General features: G+C 41.7%; 1 protein-coding gene across 2 annotated transcripts in view; it reads right to left on the bottom strand.

Annotated features, from left to right (window-relative positions):
• pcca (propionyl-CoA carboxylase subunit alpha) overlaps positions 1-21,068 on the bottom strand; it is a 463,897-nt gene that overhangs the window by 107,645 nt on the left and 335,184 nt on the right. For both annotated transcript variants that reach the window (XM_059970514.1, XM_059970515.1), the window contains one exon: positions 7,199-7,297. In XM_059970514.1, the coding sequence (XP_059826497.1) occupies positions 7,199-7,297 (99 nt within the window). The remainder of the gene's footprint in view (positions 1-7,198; positions 7,298-21,068) is intronic.

Genomic DNA, 21,068 nt, shown 5'->3' with positions numbered 1-21,068 from the left:
CAGCCTTCCCTTTGGGTCCATGCCCCTTCTCTTGATCATAGAAATTTAAAGCAGGAACGGCACTCAAACGGTGAGATGAACACAGCAGATAGGGCAGCATCCGAGGGCGGAAATAGACAACTGACACTTCAGTTCAGGATCCTTTATCAGGACTGGGTGAATGTCCTTTTCCCTCCATAGATGCTGCCTGACAATCTGGGTTCCTTCAGCACTTTGTGTTTTGCTCCAGATTTCCAGCACCTGCAGCCTTTTCTGTTAAAGCATAATTTGTTTGCAGTGCTCAGGAGTAAACGATAAGAGTAAAGAAGTTTCTCGGTTTTGAAGGGAAAGTCCAGGACTAGTGAGCAGAACCCAAAGCTGAGCCAGGCTGTCCGGGAAAGGAACTGAAAAACAGTACCTTTGCGTATAGGTACTGTTACATTTACACACTGTATGCACAAACCCACAAACAAAACACGTATTTCACAAAGGATCACAGACATAGAACATGGACTGTTTCCACATGCTGCCTGACCTGCTGATGCTTTTCAGCATCTTCTGTTTTTTGTCTTCACACGGGGGTGGGGGGGGGGGGGGGTGTCTGCACGTTCATACGCTTGTGCATATGTTTGTGCACATGTGCGATGCAGAGAGAGTTGTAGAAGAAGAGATGAAAAAGAATCGGAATGAGTTATTCACAAAGACCTCTATGCACTGCATGTTTACACTGGCTTCTTCATATATTTTGTTTTAACCTTACTGAAGGCAGAAGGGACTGGGAAACATTAGTACGTGCAGTGATGCATTTCCACTTATGACAACTGCTTTGTCAGATGAGCACCATAGATCCTGTCCATGTCAAAGAAGGGAGAGAAGGGGAAATATTGGGTGGAAAATCAACCTTAGTTTGTCCCTGGATAAAGACAAACGAGATCAGTGACATCCCAAGGCTTCCCAGAGGAAGTCCTGCGCAAGAAACCCTGGGCAGGGAGAAAATCAAGTGTTGGAACTACAGCACAATAGAAAGGAAAGAACAGAAACCTGCCAGGGGAGCTTGCTAAAAATTAGACTTCACTTTGCACAAGTCTTGAAAGAAAAAGAACACACAAATACTAACCCACAGCTTGAGATCTTTGGTTCTTGCAGAGTGAATGGGATTAAATAAATTCATTATTTCAGCATATAAATCTGAACTGTCCCCATTCCAATTCACTGCCAACCAGGTTACTTTAGGGTTCGCTTTGAATGAAGAGGGTTTCATGTGACACTGCACACATTTTGCTTTGTGCTTTGGCCCTCGAAAATTAGTTCCACTTACTTGGGTATCAATGACCTATTCAACAAAATGCAGCAAGGGTACAATCAGCAGGATAGTTGCTAGCTCCACTGTACGGACAGCGCTGGTCAAGGATGAGCAGGGATAGGAAGGGATTAATCAAACACTAAACAAAGGTGCCATTCACATAGCAGAGCCACATGACACTTCTGCATGTTCCAGGTGAAGAAAGTATCAACTGTGGGCCAAATTAAATTGCAGGCTGTTTGGGAAAATTCATTATAAATGAGATAATTATACATAACATGATCTCTTCCATTTCCACCTCAGCCTCTATGTTGCTTTGGTTATAAGGATTTTTTTTAGTGAAACCACTGCCTTTGATACAAAGAATTCAAAATTCACTTGCTCAGCCAAACAATTACATTTATTTTTAAAGCCGCAGTTAAGTGGCCTGTTACATTCATCACTGTGATTATGAAAGCTTAAACCAATGAACTACTCAAGCCTGCTGGCTTTGGACCATGTGTCATCCTCAGCGTGCGTTGGGCAAGATCATTCATGTTCAAACAGTGGCTGGGATCAATGGCTGAAACGTGATTGGGAACAAAAATGATTGCACTCAATGCTTTCGGAAAAGCTTCTACCCCCTCCGTCATTGGATTTCTGAAAGGACATTGAACTTACCCATGAGTGCCACCTTACTATTTTGGTCTCTTATGCACTACTTATTAAATTTATTTTGTTTCTTTATAGTATTTTTAAATATTGCACTGTAATGCTGCTGCAAAATGACACATCTCACAAGAAATGGTAAAGCTGATTCTGATACAAGAAACTTTGTTCAGATTACTAAAAGTAATCTTGGGCAAAGGGGGAGACAGATGAGGGAAGAGGGAGAGGAAGGAGGTGGTAAAAAAGCATGGGGAAAGAAGAGGGTTTAAGGGAGTGAAGCATTCTGAGGGGGTGAAGTAATTAAGGACAAGGGAAAGGGTAGACATTAAGAAAAACAAATTAAAGGAAGCAGGAGCAATGCACAAAGTTCTGGAGGAACTCAGCAGGCAGCATCTGTGGAAGAGAATGGGCAGTTGATATTTTGGGTTGAGACCATTCATCTGGACCCTCCAGATTTGCAGTACAGTCGGCCCTCCTTATCTGCAAGTTCCGCATGCGCGAATTCAACCAACTGCGAATCGCGAAAACCCTGAAGTGCTCTTCCAGCACTTGTTGTTCGAGCATGTACAGATTTTCTTTCTTGTCATTATTCCCTAAACAATGAAGTACAACAACTATTTTACATAGCATTTACATTGTATTAGGTATTATAAGTAATCTAGAGATGATTTAAAGTATACTGGAGGATGTGTGTGGGTTATTTGTGGATCAGGATCGAAAAAGATCAGAAATTCTCTTACTAATTAAGTTGGAACAGGTACATCCGGTATTATTTAGCGTCAGTTAGTCAAATGTTTGTCTTAGTATACAGATTATATTTTACCTGTCTATGCATATAAAACACTTAATAACGTATGTTTCAGTGCCGGGCTCAGGAACCGTTCCCGAGTTCGATCCAGTGACAGATCGCTTCCAAGTGCACTCTCCATCCGTGGCGGGTTGATGTGGAGGATCAAAAACTCAAAACCCCAAAACCCAATAATTAAACCACTGCGTTGTTTAGTAATAATTGTAGCTTGCATCGGGGCAGAGCCTTTCTCACTTCATCCTTTAAAATTGTTCCGATCGTTGACCGACTGTAGCCTAACACTTTTCCAATGACCGATGGTGTTTCACCTCTTTCCAATCGCTTTATTATTTCCACTTTATTTTCAATCGTGATCGTGATCATTTTCGTGAACAGAAACACTGCGGATTCAGAGCTGCGCCGCCAGGTGCTAATATTCACTGCACTGGGACAGGTTAACTGGGGTTCCGCTGGGTCCTAAGGTTCACCCTATTGAGACAGGTTGAATAAAGGATTTGAGCATCAGTGATTTATGGTATCTGCGTGGATAAGGAGGGCCAACTGCATACACAGTCTCATGTCTCTATTTGGAGGCAGGAGTAGGATAGATCTTGATTTCCTTTTTCAGGACCATCCCTGTGAACTTCCTTAGAAATCTCATATTTTAACAGATGCTCTGTCAAAATTCCAACCAGTTTACACCAAACCTTTGCAATGTTTTCTTACAGGTCAATTACCACAAGCCAGAGTTAACTCCATCATCAACCTTCTCTTGACTCCGTCCAACACAAAGGTATCTCTCCTTCAACAAAAACACCGCAAAGCTGTACTCAAGCCTCTCCTGGTGTTCTCAGCAATTCCCTGCACAGTAACGGCAAGGTGGGGAGAAGGGAGGCTGAGTAAGGGAAGAGGAAGGATAAGATTTTAAAAGGTCAAGATGAAAGGATATGCCAGATGGGTTAAGTGTAGAAGAGAGGGCACAGTGGCAGATAGGGATATTGGGAGGAGGTAACAGTATGGGTGGTGAAATGGGAGATGCAGCAAGTATTTCCAACGAGACTCCTCTAGTATCTGAGTATCAAAAATCGATTATATCCCATATTTGTTGTGGGAAGATGGATTTCTGGCTGGTTCTTTGATCAGCATAGAGAGCAGCTTATGAATCAATCGGCTGTAAGACAATGAAAAACAAGCTGAGCTACACGAGAGCATTTACATCACTCATGAACAATGGTTCCTTCAGACAGATGCTACAGTGGATTAGCCAAGAGACTTCAAATGCTAGCAAATAGCATTTTCTTTTTTTCTGTTCTTATTGTGTTGCTAGAGGAAATCACTGGATTCGGCAACATCTTTGGGGTGTTGAAAGGAACTGTCAACATTTTCGGGCAAGTCCCTGCATCAGGACTGAGAGTGGCGAATGAAGACAGCTGATATAAAGAGAGGGGGAAGGACGAGACAGAGGCCAGTAGGTGATTGGTGGAATGAGGAGGGTTGGAGGATGATGGGCAGGAAAACCCAGGTATGGGAGGAAATGAAGTTGGGAAACAGAGGCAGATGGGTGATTGATGGAGGCAGACAAAAAAAAAGGCAGATGGAGCCAAGTTGTCAGAGAGGAGGGTGAAGGTAGAGACAGCTGGGAGAGTGATAAGCGGGAATGCAAAGAGAGGAGGAATCTGACAAGTAAGGAAGATGATAAGGAAAACAATTAGGAGAGAGGGGAAGGGCAAATGGAACCAGAAACATATGGGAGAAGGTGTGAGAGCACCTATGGGTAGCTGGATGGATCTAGAAGGGGGAGGAAGATGAACATGGGAAGAAGATCTACTGTTGCACAGAAAGTTTCTGAATCATGGAGAACAGATATTTTGCCTTCAAAGAATGAAAGGATTTGCTGGGATAGACTGCGACTCCGGTAGGTATAGAGTTAGAAATATGCTAGCATAGCCTCAATATTCAAATCCATTTATTCAGCGGTGTCAGGAAGATCCTCTTCACACAGGGCAGTGGAATGTGGTGATTAAGAACTCCCCCCTCCCCCAATAAAAAACACAACTTGAGATTGCCAGATTTTTGTTTGGAAAGACTATTAAAGTTAGTGTTATGAAGACAGATAGATAGAATCAAGTTACAGATCAGAACCAGGTTTATTATCACCGGCACGTGATGTGAAATTTGTTAACTTAGCAGCAGCAGTTCCACCAATGACGTAATTTACAGGCAAAGCCAGTAAGCTATCTCCCCTTTCAGTCCAGATGAAGAACCACAATCAGAAATGTTGACAGCCCATTTCCCTGCACAGATGCTGCCTCACCTACTATAGGCTGATTAGGACAGCTTGCTCAGGGAATCACTCCATAGTATTCTTCCAGCATCTTGCATTTTTGGCTGACAGTTCAAAATTCTCTCTTGAACAATGCAAGGTCAAAATGCATTATCCATGTCCAAATCTCAATACCTTATCTGAAGTGAAATGAGAGTGACGTGCATGTCCCATTTATATCGCTGTTAGTAACATCTTTGAAAATACCTGACCCAGTACTGAAATTCTACCTATTGTATATGATTGTGTTACTGAGGAAAGCAATGGATATCTTGGACAACCTTGCCTCTCTCTTTTTTTGTCAAGGGAAGGCAAAATATAGCTTTCTACCTCCCTTGCAGTTTCATAACTGAAGAACACACCTTTAGCTAACATCCAAGGTGTTGACACACAAGTGCATGGCTTTGACTTGGATCATGCGAAATGTATATCCAAGTCCCGAAAGAAATTCAAAGAGCAATCTGATGCTAGTGATACAGAACGTTGGTGCATTCCACACTCTTCTATACAGATACATCCCATCCTACCTATTCCCCAGAGGAAGACTACAAAAGCAGCTCAAAGAACAACAGTCAATGATATCAGCTAAATTCCTTGCTGTTTTAGAACTTGCTAAGATCCCCTCTCCTGCGGATAGAAATCATAACAGTTCCCTGGAACATCAAAGGAGTGGTTCTAAAAGACTGCTAGCTAATTCCAGAAAGGCTACTATCAAGAGAGCCAGTGTTTGCCTGCATTCCTTCCCAAGGTTATTTATTTACTATTCTCCCTTAAAGCAGCTAATATGCAACAAGATAATCCAAGGCAAAAGTGCAGCTTACCTTCCTAGACTATGACATCATGGATGACTATAATTAAACGGGAACTTTCTTCTGAATTTTCCACACTTGGCTCAGACCAACAAACAGGCTAATTGTAACTATTTTCAGAATTCACTTTCTTAAAGTCTTGACATAATTAATTATTTCACCAAATTATTGAGATCATTTTCCATTAAGACAAAAAATGCGTGTTTAATCGGAGGCTTTAATAACGTATGGCTACATGCAAAGTCCTGATGTCAGTGAAGCCACAGAGACCCTTTATTGCACGACATATTTTTAAAACCACATCAGTGGAACAACAGTATGGTGCTGCATTTCATGCTATGTTAAGAAACCAAGTATTAGCAAACTCCAAGTTAAAGGATCATTTCTCTCTTGCATTGCCTGAGTGGTGAATGCCCTTGTCAATTTTCCAACACATGAATCATATCAACCATACATAGCTCAAAAAAAGCAAGTGAATCTTGAGGTGTTTTACATATTTTTGACAGAAAAACCAAACATTTTAGCAGAAACTTCTTGCAGGGAGGAATACAATTGTAGTTTTGAAATGGTTTGTACCTATCCTAACTACATGTATATCCTAAGTATATTGGCAAGAAGAAAGTCTTCATTGTGCCTTTAGTAACCGCAGGATAATTAGGATTATATTGTACATAAAATCACAAGAGGCAAAAAGTGGATGGTCACAGTTCTTTTTTTTCCCCTGCAGATAGGGAAGTCCAAAACTAGAGGACAGAGGTTTAACGTGAAAGGGAAAGATTTAAAAGGTACCTGAGGAGGAGATTTTCATTTAGAGGATGGTTTACACATTAACAATGTTAAAAACACATTAGGACAGGCAAATGGATAGAAACAGCGTGATATGAACTAAACGCAGACAAATGGGACAAGCACAGATAGACATTTTGGTCAGCATGAATGAGTTGAGCTAAGGGGCTCACTTCTGTGATCTAACCCTGCCAATGAAGTATTTCCGAAGTGCAATCACTGTTAGAAAGCAGCCAGTATGATTGTAGGAAACCTTCACAAATGAGATGACGGACAGTTAATCTGTTTTTGGTGTGTTTGTCAAGGAATAAATCTTGGGTAGGACAATTTATCACCGCAATAACTGCACTTATTTCTAAATATTAAAATATACTTTACTTGATATATTAAGACAAGATTAAAAATTATTGGCCTATGATTAAATCTGACTACATTCTGCACAACACACATCCATCAATTACCTCACAATCAAATCCTGAGCAGCGAATACCAACAGTGGCTGAAATGTACTTTTTGTTAAAACAAACAAGTCAGTTAACTGAATAGTGATTAAATAAATATACCTGAATGGTCCTTGGGGTTCCGTCAATGGCGACAGGCAACAAGGGTGACGCTAGGTTCCATTCACTGGTCACACTTAATGTCTTTCCATCAACCTCCACCTGTTGTGACACAAATAAGACTGTTACAGTGAAGACAGACAGTAAACAGATTCCCAAGTCCGCAACTGTGAACAAAGCAGTAGCCATTTTAAACAGATGGTAACCCAACAGCCTGTCATGTTTATTGCTTCTGCCGTAAAAGACAGGGCCCAACAACATAGTCCTGGAATTATCCCTAGAGATCAGCAATGGACCTTGGAACAGCTGCCTCTGGTTACGAAGGTTTCAAGCAATTTAAAGTAAGTAACAAATAAGCATTCCAGTTTTACACCTATGCTGAAACATTACATTTACTGCAATTTAACGAGTGTTGAATGTAAATTCCTGTGACATACTTCAACCTGCACGTTAGGGCTTGCGTATAATAATTCAGTCCCCCAAGGACTGCAGGCACATTTCTTCACTGAATTAATAATTACAACATAATTAACATTTTCACTTCATGCAGAAATTTTCTCTCTAAAATCTTCTCCCCTGAACACAATGTGAAGTCTTCACAAACATAATATGATTCAAATATTAACACGAGAAGGTCTGCAGATTCTGGAAATCCAAACCTACACACACACACAAAATGCTGGAGGAACTCAGCAAGTCAGGCAGCATCTATGGAAATGAATAAACAGAAGTTTTCTCAGGTCGAGACACTTATTCAGGATGTGTAACCATTCAAGTGTGACTGAATTTTTATAAAATATTTTCTAACTTGAAGACTCTCTATGGAAAACTTGTTTTAATGATGGTGAAATGGAGGGGGCAACAGGGACATGGATGCTGCCCAAGTGGAGTTTCCCCGTGACCACAAGGGTTTTCCCTGGGTGCTCTGCTTTCCTCCCACACTCCAAAAACGAGCTGTTAGGTTAACTGGTTATTGTAAATGACCCCTTAGTATAGGTAAATTACAAAGGTATAAAAAGGAAGTTGAGAGGTGTGTGTCTGAGAGAGAGGATAAGCTGCAGGGGCACAGGGAAATAAGGAGAGAGAAAAATGGGGCTGATGAGGATCCTCAGCTAGCAGAGAACTGATGGACTGAGTAGCCTCATGCTATACAGTAATAACTGCAATATCAAGGACAATAAATAATTTATTTACTACACACACCTGGCATTTAAAATGTTAAATTTTACAACTCTATACTTGGAAAGAGGATGGTTGAATGGGGTATATTTTGAAAGTTGCTGAGATTATACTATCAGACAATAGCAAGGAGAACAAACCTTTGCTTTCCTTCACTCATGAGACCGTTGGCACTCCCTCTCTCCCCCTCTCCACTGCAGCCAACTTCCGCAAGATGTTGCCGATTTCTAACGCCTCACAATTTCCCATGCAATCGGCCACAATGGATGCTGTAGGAATATTTCAAATCTAATCCAAACGAGTTTATGGCCAGCAGGTAGCCAGGTTTTCGGCAGTTGTGGGAAACCTCAGAGGCACCAGGAGTCTGAATTTTCCCTATCATCTCACTGACCACAAAGCAGAGCTGGCTTACCCACATCTTTGTCAACAGTAAAAGGCACCACTTACACACACAGATCCATCAAGACAGTAAAGCATGCCAGCTGTTCTCCCAGGGATGATGAGGGCTGAATGCCCTAATTCTGATCCTCTGTCTTATGGTGTTCTGTCGGACTGGAAAACTGCAATGCTCAGCATCCAAGATGAAATAAAAACCACAAAGAATCTGCCCTTCTACTGTGCTTCTCCCAGTGAATGACCTCTTTCTGAAAGTAGGAAACCACCATCACTGATCCAAATGCAACTATTTCATCTCACCTGGTGCAGTGGAAATTATTTGATTCTATGCTAATGTGGGATTAAAACACTACTTCTGATAATTAATATTAGTTACTAACTATTCCCTGACGTTATTGTAGTTGTACTTCCTGGGTTGCTGGCAGTCCTGGAGGAGTAATAGGTATTTTAATAGTACTGGGAGACCTCCAAAGCATCAATATTTGAACTAAAGGTTTCCTGCATGAGGGAGTCGTGCATTCATTCTAGCTTCCTCCACTCACACTTGTTTCAATTTAAATAAATATTCAATTATTCTCAGGACTTGGGTGTTGCCTTTTGCACACTCCCTTCCACAAGCCAGTTGAGTTTTTAATGACAGTCTGGCAGCTTCATCATCACTTTACCCTAAGGACTACATCTCACAGTCACACAGGGCAGAAACAGGCTCTTCAGGCCACCACATCCATGCTGACCACGATCTCCTCCTCCCAATACTCAGCCTGTACCCACAAGACCTTGGTGATCTAAATGCTTGCCTGGATTATAACTTCAATGCTAGACGTTGCCTGTCTCCAACACTCCAGATACCAACAACGCACTGGCTGAAAACATCCTTCTTCAGATCCTCTTTACGCCTCTTTCTCATTACCCTAAACTGCTGTCCTCCAGTTTTGGATGCCTCTCCCACAGGGAAATGCTGTCTGTTACCTACCATATTCATCTCTAACTGAACTGTATAAACCAAATCAGGTTTCCCTTAGCCTCCTCTGCCCCGGAGAAAAGAAATCCACCTTATCCAGTCTCCCCTCATAACCAAAATCTCCAAGGTAACAATTGGATGGACTACTGGTCGCAATGGCCTGCATACAATCTTTGCGGATGTATAGGTGCTCCCTCCATGAACAGGTTGGGAAGTCGTAGTCTAAAATGGATCACCATGGAAAGTGACCCAGGTTCAATTCCCACCACTGTCCGTGAGGCGTTTGTACATTCTCCCTGTGACCACATAGGCTTCCTCCCACACTCCGAAGACGTAGAGTTTAGTAGATTCATTGGTCACATGGGTAGCCCAGGCTCAGTGGGACAGAAGGGTCTGTTGCCATGTTGTACCTCTAAGTAAAAAGAACATTAAAATGAATGTGCTGAAGGGAGTGGCACATTACCCAGTCTGGAGAGGTTGCAACTTTTCCGAAGGCTTTGTTAATTTCATCAATCAGGGAATATATTCAGGGTTGTGAGATAAAGGCAGTGGGAAGCTTCTGCAGATGGATGTTTACTTGCAACTTCAGCTTGAGGGTTGCAAAACTCTGAAGACTCTTGCTCGAAGTAGAGGCTTTTTAGTAAAATAATGACTTTGAGCCTGGTTGTAACGTGCTTCCAAACTTTTGTATCTTTTGTCTGATAGGAGGTGGCAAAAGAGAGAACTTCTGGGGTGTGTTTGATTATGTTGACATTCTCAAAACACTGCACACAGTCTCTAAACATCCATCTTCCCAATCCCTCTCACAGTCTTGTACATTTCAAAGAGATCACTGCTTAATTCTTCTAAATCAGAGCATGGACGCCCCACCCAGTGTCTCGCCTCACTGTGCCCTCCCCTGTGTAGGGCAGAGTCTCAGCTGACATTGCTGCCAGTGGCTGAGTGGTGCAGGTATTTCAGAAGGGACCACTAGGTGGCAGCAGTGGTTTTCTGCCAGCACTGAGGACTGATGCAGAGCTGCTGTGGACGAATGGTGAGCTGAAAGCAAAGACTTTCTGAAGAAGCTTCAAGGCTCACTCACGCCTGATTGTGTACCCAACCAATGGTATGTGAAAATCACAAAGCACTTCAACAGTATCATGGAAATCAGCTTCCCCTCCACGGACCCTGCCTACACTTCTCTCTGCCTCAGAAAAGAAGCCAACATAATCAAACACACCCCAGAAGTTCTCTCTTTTGCCACCTCCTATCAGACAAAAGATACAAAAGTTTGGAAGCACTTTACAACCAGGCTCAAAGGCAGCTTATATCCCACTGTTACAAGACTATTGAATGGTTTCGTGGTATGATAAAATGGACTTGACCTCACAATCTACCTCATGCAATTGGATCCTCGGCTTCCTAACCAGAAGACCACAATCTCTGCAGATTGGTGACAATATCTCCTCCTCACTGACGAACGACACTAGTGCACCTCAGGGGTGTGTGCTCAGCTCACTGCTCTACTCTCTATATGCACATGACTGAGAGACTAGGTATGGCTCAAATACCATCTATAAGTTTGCTGATGATACAATTATTGTTGGTAGATATACCAGCTCGTTGAACGGTGTCACAGCAACAAGCTTGCACTGAATGTTAGTAAGACAAAAAAGCTGATTGTAGTCTTCAGAAAGGGTAAGACAAGGGAACACGAACCACTCATAGAGGGATCAGAAATGGAGAGAGTGAGCAATTTCAAGATCCTGGGTGTCAGATCTCTGAGGATCTAACCTGGTCCCAACATAGTGATACAGCTACAAAGAAGGTAAGAGAGTGGCTGTACTTCAATAGGATTTGGTTTATCAACTAAGACACTCAAAAGCTTCTATAGATGTACCATGGAGAGCATTCTAACAGGCTGCATCTCTGTCTGGTACGTTGGGGGGGGGGGTGTGGAGGGGGCTACTGCACAGGACCGAAAGAAGCTACAGAAAGTTGCAAATTAGTCAGCACGATCATGGGTACTAGTCTCTGTGGTACCCAAGACATCTTCAAGGAGCGGAAGAGACTCAGGGAGGCGACATCCATTATTAAGTACCCCCATCACCCAGCAATGCCCTCTTCTCTTTGTTACTGTCAGGAAGGAGATACAGAAACCACACTCGGCGATTCAGAACAGCTTCTTCCCTCTGCCATCCGATCCCTAAATGGAAACTGAACCTATGAACACAACCTCACCTTTAAAAAAATATATATTACTTCTGTTTTTGAACTGCTTTCAATCTCTTCCATATACATAAATATACTGATATACTTATTTATTTTTTCTTTCTATATTACCATGTATCGCATAGATCCGCTGTGAAGTTAACAAATTTCACGACACACGCCGGTGATAATAAACCTGGTTCTGCTACGTAATGGCCTTGCACCTTCCTGTCCACCAGCAATGAAGCTGTTACACTTCATTCTGAGTTTTACCTCGTACTACTTGAATGCACCATTGTAATGAAATGTCTTATAGAGTCAGTATGCGAGGAAAATTTTTCACTGTAGCTCGGACATGTGACAATTAATGAAACAATCTACCAACACACCAAGTGCACATGTGGGACTTGCAACGTGTAGCTCATCCAGTGTGGAACCAGGAACGAACGATAGATGTGACAATGAGGTGAGCAAGTCTTGGATTTGGTGGCCAAGTATTGATCAGGGAAATTCAAATGAGACATGTACTGATATCAGGTTACTTATATTGATTAATTAATATTAATATTGATATTTTCTCAAAGGAATAATGTGTTAGTCTTAAACTGTAGCTTGTGTTCAACTCAATAAACCAGAATCACGTTTAATATCACCAGCATATGTTGTTAAATTTGTTGTTATACAGCAGCAGTACTGTACATTGCAATATGTAATAACAAAGTATTACAGTAAATATGTAAAGTTAAATAAGTAGTGCAAAAAGAGAGAAAAAAAAGTAATGACATAGTGTTCATGGGGTCAATGTCAATTCAGAAATCGGGAGAGAACCTAGTCCTGAATCAATGAGAAGAAGGCATGTACTGGGTGATGGGGAACCTTAATGATGGATGCTGCCTTTTTGAGGCATTGCTCTTGAAGATGTCCTGGATGCTGGGGAGGTTGTTGCTGCGACACCATTCAACTAGCTGATATACCTCGCTCCCGTACGCCTTCTCGTCACCATCTGAAATTCTGCTAAAAAAAAATTGTTATGTCAGCAGCAAATTTACAGATGGCATTTGAGCTGTGAGTCATGGGTGAAGAGAGAGGAGACCAGTGGGCTAAGTGCTTATCCTTGTGGTGCTCCAGTGTTAATTATTAGCAAGGTAGAAATGTTACTTCCAATCTGCATGGTGAGGAATTCAAGGATCCAGTTGCAGTGGTTCAGAGGCCCAAGTTTTGGAGCTCTTCGATCAGAACTGCAGGAACGATTGTGTTAAACGCTGTGCTATAGTCAATAAACAGCAACCTGACGTAATTATTAGTATTGTCCAGGTCATCCAAGGTCGTGTGAAGAGCCAATGAGATCGCATCCACTGTAGATCTATTGTGGTGAATAGGCAAATTGCAGTGGATCCAGATCCTTGCTTAAGCCGGACTTGATTCAGATTCAGTTTATTGTCATTTAGAAACCACAAATGCAATGCAGTTAAAAAAATGAGACAACGTTCCTCCAGAATGATATCACAAAAGCATATGACAAAACAGACTACTCCAGAAAATCCACGTAACGTTTGGCAATCCCAAATCCAGAGTCCGGAGAGGCTGCTGCATATTAATATCACGCTACCGTCTTAGCGTGTTCCCCAGAAAGGAGCTCCAAATCCACTAGACTAACAAAACCAAAAACTAAAGCTACAAGACCTGCACAAAACCACATAGTTACAACAGTGCAAACAATAGCATAATTGATTAAAAAAAAGACTATGGGCACAGTAAAAATAGTCCAAAGATGTTAAAGGACTATAAGTTCAAAAGAAGTCACCACACAGTTTCCACCAGTCCCCAGGATCCCGACAGACTCGCCACCCCATGCCAGTGGCAGAAGGGAATACCCCCGCTATGGACTTCCACGGCGCCGCCCAACTCAGCCTTGCAGACGCAGCACACAACGAAAGCTCCATCGAACCCAGCCTCGCAGACGCAGCACACACCGAAAGTGACCTGACTACAGCAGACTCTGAGTCCGTCGAACCTCCGAGCCGACGACTATCCCCTCCGGCACAGCTTCTCTGAGCACCATCCTCTGCCGAGCGTATTAAGATGGCCCCACCTATTCCCTCTATTATCTCTGATGACCAAACTGGCTTTATTAAAAACCGCCTCCCTTTTTTTAAACATTCGGCGTTTATTCAATATCCTATATTCACCTCCAACTGGGATTCCTGAATGTGTTATTTCCCTCGATGCGGAGAAATCATTTGATCGTATAGAGTGGAACTACCTTTTTGCAGTTTTAGAAAAATTTGACTTCGGTCAAAGTTTTATCTCTTGGATCAAATTGCTGTATTTGTGTCCTACTGCCTCTGTTTTAACTAGTTTTCAGAAATCCCAGTTATTTAACCTCAAACGTGGCACCCGTCAGGGATGCCCTTTAAGTCCCTTTCTCTTTGATTTGGCTGTAGAACCTTTGGCGATAGCATTTCGAAATTGTCCTGAATTGACCGGGATTTGGAGAGGGGGTGTTGAGCATAAAGTTTCTCTTTATGCTGATGACTTATTACTTTTTCTTTCAAATCCGTCTACATCCTTACCTCCAATGTTTTCACTTCTTGACCAGTTTAGCCAGTTCTCTGGCTATAAACTTAATTTACATAAGAGCGAACTTTTCCCAATTAATAAAGAAGCACACGAATTAACATTTCGTGATCTCCCTTTTAAAGTAGTCCATAATCAATTCACCTATCTTGGGATTACAGTCACAAGGAAGTTTAAAGATCTCTTTCGTGAAAATTTTGCCAATCTTGCATATAATATAAAACAGAGTCTGGTACAATGGTCACCTCTATCTATGTCTTTGGTAGGTCATATTAATATTGTTAAAATGTATGTTCTCCCTAAACTTTTATACTTATTTCAATCAATCCCAATTTTTATTCCTAAATCTTTTTTCGATTCCTGAGACTCTATTATTTTGTCATATCTGTGGAAGAATAAGCGCTCTAGAATTAATAAAGTCTATCTCCAAAAACCTAAAAAACAGGGTGGCATGGCTTTACCTAACTTTCGTTTATATTACTGGGCAGCCAATATACGTTGTGCTACCTTTTGGTCTTTTTTCCATGGCCAACCCGGGTGCCCTAATTGGGTGGCAATGGAGTTGAGCTCCACAAAGAACTATCTTTCTCTGCACTTCTTGGCTATGTACTCCCTAGTAGTTTGTCCAGATTAACAGTTAATCCTCTTGTTAGACACACCGCGTATTCGGGCTCAGTTTAGGAAATTTTATGGTTTCCATGGTTTTTCCGTTTCCAGCCCTGTCGTACATAATCACCTTTTTCTACCCACTACGTATGACTCAGCATTCCGTGATTGGTATAGGAAGGGCATTAGACATTTTGAAGATCTTTTTATTGATAATCACTTTGCTTCGCTTCTGCTAAGTTTAATCTGCCCAATGCTCATTTTTTCAGATATCTCCAAATTAGACACTTTATTGTTCCTTTAATTCCTAACTTCCCTGAAATGCCTGAGAAAAATGTTATGGACTTTTTTCTTTCCACTAATCCACTAGGTAAAGGTTTAATATCAAGTATTCAAGATAAATTAGCAGCCTTACGATGTGCCCCTGTGGATATAATTAAAATGGCATGGGAGCAGGATTTAAATACCTCCTTTTCCGATGAGACTTGGGACTCGATTCTCAAATTGGTTAATACAACTTCTCTTTGTGCTCGCCATTGCCTCTTACAGTTTAAGATTGTTCATAGAGCCCATATGTCTAAATCTAAACTATCTCGATTTTACCCTAACGTCAGTCCGCTTTGTGATAAATACAAAAGGGGCGAGGCCTCTCTCATTCATATGTACTGGTTTTGTCCTAGCTTGGAGAAATTTTGGAAAGATGTCTTTATAACGTTATCGTATATTCTGAATCACCACCTAGAACCAAACCCTTTAATTGCTCTGTTCGGTTTCTGGGGTGAGACAGATTTACGTCTGGGTTCATCTAAGTGTCGAATATTATCATTTGCCTCTCTCCTGGCTAGACGTTTAGTCCTTCTTAGATGGAGAGATGTTGCCCCGCCCACGCATGCTCAATGGCTTAATGATATTATGGCCTGCTTGGACCTTGAAAAAATTCATTATTCAATTCTTAATTCGGACTTAAAGTTCCATAAGGTCTGGGGACCTTTTATTGAGTACTTTCATAACCTTCCTCCTAACTAAGGTTTTTTTTTCGGTCCCTTGCTTTCAGCTCCTTTTTCTTTTGGTAGTAGGCATTAATATCTTCTGTTGCTAAGTGTATTCACAGTTTGGGGGTTTAATTGTCCTGATTTATATTCTCTATATTGTGTTGTGGGTGGTCTGGAGTTTCCTTTTTTTGTTTTGTGTTGCGGGGCTTGGGAAGGACACTAATTTTACTTGTCTTCAATTTGGGTGCTTTTTCAATTATCTTTCTCTGTAGCAGATTGTTATTGTATGCTTATTTTTGCACTGTATCAATGTCCTTCATTTTGATCTGGGTTTTTTTAAAATCTGTAGTTATGTAGAAAATGTATAAAAAAACTAATAAAAAAAAAGATGGCCCCACCAACGGCCATCGGCAACGCGACCCCGAGGACTGGGGGCCTGTTCTTCCCAGCAGAGTCCCGGACCTCTCAGCAGCAGCAGCAACAACAAAGAAGGTCTTCCTGGAGATTTCCCGATGTTCCTCCATGCTCCCACATCTGTTTTCAATCGATTATGATTGCGCACAACACCCCACTTCACAAATAACAGACAATTAGCTCCAGAGTGGCTGCTGCAAGCTGAGTCGCGCTGCCATCTTGGAATCTTAGCTACTGCAAAAAATTCTGGTCATAACCAATCTCTCAAAGCACTTTATCACCATAGATAAGAGTAGAACTGGCCGACAGTCATCAAGGCAGCTCACCCTGCTACCCTGCTCCTGTTGGGCACTGCCTTGATTGCTGCCCTTCTGAAGCCGGTGAGAACTTCCAACTGTAGCAATGAGAGATTGAAAATGTCTTTGAACACCCCCACCAGTTGGTTGGCACATGTTTTCAGAGCCCTATTGGACCACGTTTATTTGCAAAAGTCACCTTCGTTAAAGACGTACTAACATCGGCCTCTGAGATAGAGATCACGGCGACCATCACAGCCTGGTACTGAAACACCAATGCCCTTGAACGGAAAATCCAACAAAAAGTTATGGATGTGGTCCAGTCCATCTTGGGGAAAACCCTCCCCATCATTGAGCACATCTACATGAAACACTGTCACAGGAAAGCAGCATCCATCATCAGGGACCCCCACCACCCAGGCCACGCTCTCTTCTCATTGCAGCCATCAGGAAGGAAATACAGGAGCCGAAAGACTCACACCACAAGGTTCAAGACCTGCTATTACCCCTCAACCATCGGGCTCTTGAACCAAAGGGGACAACTTCACTCAACTGCACTTGCTCCATCATTGAAATACTCCCACAACCAATGGACTCACTTCTAACGACTCTTCGTTTCAGGTTCTTAATATTTATTGTTTAGTTATTCATTATTATTCTTTCTTTCTTTTTGTATTTGCACAATTTGTGTCATTTGCACACTGGTTGAACGCCCAAGTTAGTGAGGTCTTTCATTGATTCTGTTATGGTTATTATTCTATAAATTTACTGAGTATGCCCACAAGAAAATGAACTTCAGTGTTGTATGTGGTGACATACATGCACTTTGATAATAAATTTGCTTTGAACTTTGAACATACCTGGCCTCGGAGGGCACGGGGCAAGTCAAAAACAAAGTATTAGGCTGTCCTGTCCAATGGCCTATGTTGAGCACCAATAATTAATCTTATTGTTCACACATTTGCATCAATTCCTCATAGATTCGACCACACACCTACATAGTAAAGCATTTAAAACTGTAATTACCCTAGCAGCTTGCATGGGAGCTGGGAGGAAATCAGAGCACCTGGTCACAAGGAGGACTACAAACTCTAAATAGCACCAAATGTTGGGATTGAACCCATGGCCCTGGCGCTGTGAGGACATGGCTTCACTTGCTGTGCCACTATCACCCCCTAAAGGTGGTTTGGATCTTAGCATTTCTTAAAGCACTCTAGATTTAACAACACACACAAAACGCTGGAGGAACTCAGCAGGTCAGGCAGCATTTCAACATTTCAAACCGAGACCCTACTTTAGGACTGGAAAGGAAGGGGGATAAAAAGATGGGGTGGGGGGGAGGGGGAGGAGGATAGCAAGAAGATGATAGGTGAAGCCAGGTGGGTGGGGAGGGTAAATGGCTGGAGAAGAAGGAATTTGATAGGAGAGGAGTGTACCAAAGGAGAAAGGGAAGGAAGAGGGGACCCGCAGGAGGTGACAGGCAAGAGAGAAGAGGTAAGAGGTGACTGTGGGGAATAGAAGAAGAAGGGATTTAATAATCTTTGTTTGAAGCATAGCTACTGTTTTGATGTAGGAAGCAATCCAACCAATTATGCACACAAAATGATCCAATACGAGGAATGTGATAATGTCAACGTTTGTTCTAAATTATCTTAATTGAGGGTTGAATCCTGGATGAGACCGAGAGAGAGAATTCATTTGAACATCTCTCTCATTTCTCCTCCATTAATACAGCGAACATCAGTTTCTTGACCAAGGGTTTAGACAGTTATGCTGAGTTCTTGACCCAACCTGAGGCCAAACTTTGTCTTGCAACACTCCTATAAAGCAACTTGGGAGGTTATTCATGTTAATGGAGCCCAATCAATGCAGATTGACAACATTACAGAGTGTGGAATATTTTATATCCACATGAGAGACACTGATGGGACTTTAGATTCACAAACAAGGGATAATCTGCAGATGGAGGAAATCCAAACAATACACACAACATGCCGAAGAAACTCAGCAGGTCAGGGAGCATCTACGGAAAAGAGTACAGTCGATGTTTTGGACCAAATATCCATGGTCTCCTCTACTGTCATGATGAGGCCACACTCAGGTTGGAGAAGCAACACCTTATATTCCGTCTGGGTAGCCTCCAACCTGATGGCATAAGGTTCAGCAGAAGGTGACCATCCGGGACGTGTCCTCCTCACCTTACTACCATCAGGGCAGAGAGACAGGAATTGAAGATCCACACTCAATGTTTTAAGAACAGATTCTTCCCCTCCACCATCAGATTTCTGAATGGTCCATAAATTCATGAACACTACCTTGCTATTCCTCTATTGCGTGACTTGTTTCTGTAACATAGTAATTTTACATCTTCCACTGTACTGCTGCTGCAAAACAACAAATGTCACAATATATGGTGCTATAAAAAGTGTTGAGTCCCCAACCCTCCGGAAATTTTCATGTTTTATTGTTTTAAAACTTTGAATCACAGTGGATCTAATTTGGCTCTTTTTGACACTGATCAACAGAAAAAGACTCTTTCATGTCAAAGTGAAAACAGTCTCTACAAAGTGATCTAATTACAAATATAAAACAGAAAATAATTAATTGCGTAAGTATTCACCCCCTTTAACATGACACACCAAATCATCACCGGTGCAGCCAATTGGTTTTTGAAGTCATGTAATTAGTTAAATGGGGATCACCTGTATGCAGTCAAGGTGTTTCAATTGATTGTAGTAAAATTCACCTGTATCTGGAAGGTCCAACTGCTGATGAGTCAGTATCCAGGCAAAAAACTACACCTTGAAGACAAATGTACAATCCAAGCAACTCCGCAAAACGATTATTGAAAAGCTCCAAGTCAGGAGACAGATACAAGAAAATTTCCAAGGCACTGAATATCCCTTGGAATACAGTTAAGTCATTCATCAAGAAATGGAAAGAATATAGCACAGTTGTAAGTCTGCCTGGAGCAGTCCATCCTCAAATACTGAATGACCATGCAAGAAGGGGACTAGTGAGAGAGGCTACCAAGAGACTGATGACAGCTCTGGAGGAGTTACAAGCTTCTGTGCCTGACATGAGAGAGACTGCACATACAACAACTGTTGCCCAGTTGCTTCACCAGTCACAGCTTTAAGGGAGAATGGTAAAGAGAAAGCCACTGTTGAAAAATACTCACATATAACCTTGACCAGAGAAGGCATCTGGGAGACTCTAAAGTCTGCTGGAAAGCGTATGGTCTGATGAAACCAAAATTGAGCTTTTTGGCTGTCAGTCTAAGCGCTATGTTTGGTGTAAGCCAAACACCGCACCTCATCAAAAACACACCATTGCTACTGTGAAGCATAGTGGTGGCTGCATCATGCTGTGGAGATGCTTCACTGCAGCAGGAGTTGGAAAGCTTATGAAGGTAGACGGTAAAGTAAATGCAGCAAAATACAGGGAAATCCAGGAAGGTAATCTGATGCAATCTTCAAGAGAACTGCAACTTTGGAGAAGATTTGTTTTCCAGCAAGGCAATGACCCTAAGTATAAAGCCAAAGCTACACAGGAATGGCTTAAAAACAACAAAGTTAATGTCCTAGAGTGGCCAAGTCAGAGTCCAGACTTCAGTCCAACTGAGAATTTGTGGCTGGACTTGAAAAGGGCTGTTCACTCATGATCCCCATGCAATCTGACAGAGTTTGAGCAGTTTTGTTAAGAATGGTAAAAAAAATGCAGTGTCCAGAAGTGCAAAGCTGATAGAGACCTATCCACACAGACTCAAGGATGTAATTGCTGCCAAAGGTGCATCTACTAAATACTGACTTGAAGGAGGTGAATACTTGTGCAATCAATTATTTGTGTTTTATACTTAGATGGCTTTGTAGAGATCTGTTTTCACTTTGACATGAAAGAGACTTTTCCTGTTGGCCAGTGTCAAAAAATTCTACTGTGATTCAATGTTGTAAAACAATAAAACATGAAAAACTTCCGGGGGATGGAGGGTGAATACTTTTTATAGGCACTTTATATGTATATCTGTGATGATAAAACTGATACTGATAATCTTTCATTTTCCTTCTCCACAGAGATGATGCTTTATATTCATTTGTATCCAGAGAGCAGCGACTTGCTTTGGGAATATTTCCTCACTTATTATGGATTTCAAATTTTGGAATTTTGATGACAGAGATGAATTCTAGCAGGTAAAAATGAAGTCACCACAACTGAAGATCTATAAGCTGGTGATCAAATTTCTTGATTATTGTTTTTAGGAA

The sequence above is a fragment of the Hypanus sabinus genome, chromosome 5 (assembly GCF_030144855.1).
Source record: "Hypanus sabinus isolate sHypSab1 chromosome 5, sHypSab1.hap1, whole genome shotgun sequence".
NCBI classification, from domain to species: Eukaryota; Metazoa; Chordata; class Chondrichthyes; order Myliobatiformes; family Dasyatidae; genus Hypanus; species Hypanus sabinus.
The sequence above is the reverse complement of the archived record's forward strand: the minus strand, read 5'-3'. Positions and strand labels throughout refer to the sequence as shown.